We start from the raw sequence: 5,000 nt of genomic DNA on the forward strand, positions 1-5,000 counted from the left end.
ATGAGAGGAGCAGTGATGGGTGTGCTCAACTTCTAATACAAAAACCCCCACAACTTTGTCTGTCTGACAAAAGGAACTGTCAACTGAAAGTGGAGAGAACTGCACTTGCAAGCTCAGTCTCATTATTATTTAGTAAGCCACCATGTCCACAGTGAACACGTTTCAGCCCTTAAGAACACAGTGCCCCTTTAAGCCATCGTCAATGTGTGACGCACTGATGATGGCTTCCGGGCCTGAAACACATCTGCTGTGGACAGGGCAGTCTAATAAATGATAAAGGAGACTGAGCTTGGTCTATGAGTGGCACAGCACAGACTCAGCTGGTACAGGACAGGTGGGAAGGAGTACCAGCGGGTTACCCCCGGCAACCACCAGGTCATCCCGTAATAAACTAAACAATGAGGCGGGCGGAACTGCACACACAGGCAACCGGCCAAGCGCGGCCAAATCACTCAGAGATTATCATGCTTGCAACTGTGTTGCAAGAGTTTGTTTTGGCCTGTTACAATAGTGAGAAATGTGAGGCATTAGCAGGACCAAAATAGTGGTCTTTTGATGAGCTAACCTCGGGGTCACAGTCAAGGATAAATGTTACGCGTTCCCATTGTTGGATTTTGCACAAAGCATTGTTTTAAAGCTGTGTTTTAAGGTTTGGGGGGGGGCGTGGCATTGCAAAGTGAATGCACCCTTAAGCTATTACACGCCAGAGCCAAGATGATGCAAACAACCAGCCCAGTGACTTGCAATATATGCAGTGGTGAGAGATGAACATGGAACTGCTGTGGGGTGGCTATTATCAAGCAGCTGACCACAAGGCCTGCCTGCACACATCAGTGTGTGTGTGTGTGTTTGTGTGTGTGTGTGTGTGTGTGTGTGTGTGTGTGTGTGTGTGTGTGTGTGTGTGTGTGTGTGTGTGTGTGTGTGTGTGTGTGTGTGTGTGTGTGTGTGTGTGTGTGTCTGCATGTGTGTAGGCGCAGTGTGTGTGTGTGAATGTGTGTGTGTGTGGCGCAGTGTGTGTGTGTGTGTGTGTGTGTGTGTGTGTGTGTGTGTGTGTGTGTGTGTGTGTGTGTGTGTGTGTGTGTGTGTGTGTGTGTGTGTGATATATAAGGTACTTGAGTCTGGAACAACATACAGTGCTATAGTTGTGTGAGGGTCTGTTTCCTCCTGTGCAGATTTGAGGAGAATGTACATGTGTACTTGAGTCTGTTTGCTCCAGCGCAGATTTGAGGAGAATGTACATGTGTACTTGAGTCTGTTTGCTCCAGCGCAGATTTGAGGAGAATGTACATGTGTACTTGAGTCTGTTTGCTCCTGTGCAGATTTGAGGAGAATGTATACATGTGTCTTCAGCTCTACAAGATACTTGAGCCTGCCGGGCGCTGGCTACGTTTTCAGGCTGTCATCATGCTTTAGCTTTAGAATATGTATCGCACGCTGGCTACGTTTCAGCAGGCTCACTGTGTTGTGAAAATGGACAAATGTAAAGAGTCCTTGAACGCAATGTACCACGCGCTGATGAAAGCTTAATAGCCGAAACGCGTTTGCTTTTGGACATGGTGGTAAAATCTATAAATAAATAATGAGACTTGGTTTGTGAGTGCAGATTTTTCTTCTTTCAGTTGATACCTTTTATTGCGCACCCAAAGACATTCCTTTTTTCCAAGAAGTTGAGCGCGTCTTCTGACAAGTCCTTCAACGCAATGCTCAATACTAAAATGTCAGACATTCTGCCAAATGTAAATACACCGTTTAGGAATGAAACTCTTCATGTATAAACTAAAGTGCCCTTCAGTGTGCATCTCTGTGTGTCATTGAGTGCATCTGTTTGCGTGTGAGTTCATACATGTGCGCACACATGCATGTTTGTGTGTAGGGGAAGTTGAACCTGTGTGTGTGTGTGTGTGTGTGTGTGTGTGTGTGTGTGTGTGTGTGTGTGTGTGTGTGTGTGTGTGTGTGTGTGTGTGTGTGTGTGTGTGTGTGTGTGTGTGTGTTCGTGTTTGACTGTGGCGATGGTGGCAGGCAGCCATGAAGGCCCCTCTTTGTCAGGGCAGGAAGCCAGTGTGTGAGTCAGGCCCTCATGGGGAACTTTGTCCTGCCAGCTGATGTTAACTCCACATGCCAGATTAGGGAACATACAGAATAATCCACATACGCTTTAAGCACTAACATGCTCCATGGGATTGGCCAAATCCCCCCTCCAGCCATACACTGCTGGGACCATAAAGAAACATGGGAGGGAGTATGTGTGTGTGTGTGTGTGTGTGTGTGTGTGGGTGTGAGTGCGCACACAAATGTTTGTGTGTAGGGGAAGGTGAACCTGCCTGTGTGTGTGTGTGTGTGTGTGTGTGTGTGTGTGTGTGTGTGTGTGTGTGTGTGTGTGTGTGTGTGTGTGTGTGTGTGTGTGTGTGTGTGTGTGTGTGTGTGTGTTAGGGCGGAGGGTAAGTAATAATAATAATTATAATAAATAAATATGAAAATAAATGCAAATTGTCTTTTTTTCATCTCTGGCCTGAATAATGGCTCATTTTGCAGCCCCCACGCTGTGCAATTAGTACGCGATCACTCATCTTTAAAAACAAATTGTGTTTACACAAGCAATGAACTGCGTGGAAGCCGCCACGGCCCAGATCTGTGGGAGAAAATACCAGTTAATTCTTGTCAAGGCCCCTTGTAATGAATGCAAATGGACCCTGAATTAAACATGGGCCTTTGCTAAGTGCAAGTGATAGTCGCTAATTGCTTAATAATATTGGACAAAAAAAGAAAAGCTTAAAACAGAAGTCTTCTGAAAATAGAGGTGTTCACTATTGCTGCATGGGATCCTGAGGAAAGGGCCGAAGCAAAAAAGTCTTACATGTAATTTTGTTTCAGACATGATATTTATATTTTTTTTATCCTATACCTGTCTGTCTGTCTGTCTGTCTGTCTGTCTGTCTGTCTGTCTGTCTGTCTGTCTGTCTTTCTCTCTCTGTCTGTCTGTCTATCTATCTATCTATCTATCTATCTATCTATCTATCTATCTATCTATCTATCTATCTATCTATCTATCTATCTTTACATTACATTATTGTGGAGATGCATGTATGTGTGTATGCGTGTATGCGTGTATGTGTGTATGTGTGTATATGTGTGTGCTTTTCTGTGAGTAATGTGTGAGGGGGAGAATAAGGCTCATGAGTCATGTAATGTGCTGTACGGCCACGTGAGCACTCCAGCCCCCCGTTATCCACACACCCCAACACTTATCATGTCCTGTGGCACCCCAACACTTATCATGTCCTGTGGCAGCGATACCGCACGCACGGGAGGACAGATAAGATGTAAGATCTACACAGTTTTAGAGAAAAGCTAAGATAAAAACGGATACATTGAATGAATGGATCTCAACTAGTTTTATGGTCGACACGAGTGTTCATCAGCGGGGTCATTAAAAATGCAACAGGCCACAGCACTAGTCATGTACTGTATGCGGCCAGAGAGAATGGAGGGAATACATCACACCACGCAGACTCTTATCTTTTTAATTCTTTTATTCAGCCATTACAGGGGCCCGACAAGATGTAATGGTTGAATAAAAGAAAAAAAGAGGAATCTGAGTGTGATTTATTCCCTCCATTCTCTTCTGGTCTGAGCACTTCAGAGACGCAACAAAAAGGGAGAGGAAGGAAATAACTTCGATATGACTGGGGACAGCTGTGGCCGACTGATTAAGGGGATGGGCTTTAGATCACAGGGTTGCAGGTTTGAATCCCATCCATAACACTCCCTACTACACTCCATGGCTGAAGTGCCCATGAGCAAGGCGCCTCAACCCACACTCTTCCAGGGGCTGTAACCAATATCCTGTACTTAAAATAACTGTACGTTGCTTTGGATAAAATAAATGTAATGTAATGTAAAAAGAACTTAGTTTGTGGCCACAGAGGAGCCATAGCAGGTTGTGGACATCCTGATCCTGCTGCATTCTTACATGGAGCTGCCTCCACAGGCTGGTTGCCATGGGGATCCACCTGGGACTGGTACCGCTCCACAACACGCCCATAGTGATACCTAGACAGGGGAGAGAGAGAGAGAAGTGGGTAAGACAGGGGAGGAGAGAGAGATAATAATAATACATACACACAGCCACACAACCTTGCACCCCCACATACCTATCCATATGCATGCACACACACACACACGCACACATACACACTCACACACGCACATGCACACACGCACACACACGTACATGCACACACACAAACACACACACAAACACGCAAACAGATCTTCTGTAAATGTTCACACTTTTGTTTTGTTATTTGTATGCTTTGGCAACATTGTATCATTACAGTCATGCTAATAAAGCACAATTTGAATTTGAATTTGAATTGAATTTGAATTTGAATTTGAGAGAGAAGTGGGTAAGACAGGGGAGGAGAGAGAGACAAGTGGGTAAGACAGGAGAGAGAGAGACGGGTGGGTAAGACAGGAGAGAGAGAGACAGGTAAGACGGGGGAGGAGAGAGAGAGACAAGTGGGTAAGACGGGGGAGGAGAGAGAGAGAGACAAGTGGGTAAGACGGGAGAGAGAGAGAGACGGGTGGGTAAGACACGTAGAGAGACACGCGTAGGCAAAACAGAGTAGAGAGGGAGAGACGGGCATTGAGACAGGTAGGTAAGACATGTAGAAGGAGACGGGTAAGACAGAGGAGAGAGACAGACAGGTAAGACAGATGAGAGAGACGGGTGGGTAAGACAGAGGAGAGAGACGGGTGGGTAAGACAGAGGAGAGAGACGGGTGGGTAAGACAGATGAGGGAGAGACGGGCATTGAGACAGGTAGGTAAGACATGTAGAAGGAGACGGGTAAGACAGAGGAGAGAGACGGGTGGGTAAGACAGGAGAGAGAGATCGGCACCTACTGTATGTGTGATTTATTGCCATTCAAACATTTTGAGAACAACTTTTACATCTACAGCAAATAAAAGGCATTTTGCAATGCAGTGCCCAATACAAAA

At 45.6% G+C, this 5,000-nt stretch overlaps 1 protein-coding gene across 1 annotated transcript in view; it reads right to left on the reverse strand.

Moving 5' to 3' along the window:
- The window catches only part of LOC134466151 (nicotinamide/nicotinic acid mononucleotide adenylyltransferase 3-like), a 28,037-nt gene that overhangs the window by 1,627 nt on the left and 21,410 nt on the right, over positions 1 to 5,000 (reverse strand). Inside the window, exon 3 of the mRNA XM_063220046.1 lies at positions 3,971 to 4,050. Coding sequence (XP_063076116.1) covers positions 3,971 to 4,050 — 80 coding nt within the window. The remainder of the gene's footprint in view (positions 1 to 3,970; positions 4,051 to 5,000) is intronic.

This window comes from Engraulis encrasicolus, chromosome 16, assembly GCF_034702125.1.
Source record: "Engraulis encrasicolus isolate BLACKSEA-1 chromosome 16, IST_EnEncr_1.0, whole genome shotgun sequence".
NCBI classification, from domain to species: Eukaryota; Metazoa; Chordata; class Actinopteri; order Clupeiformes; family Engraulidae; genus Engraulis; species Engraulis encrasicolus.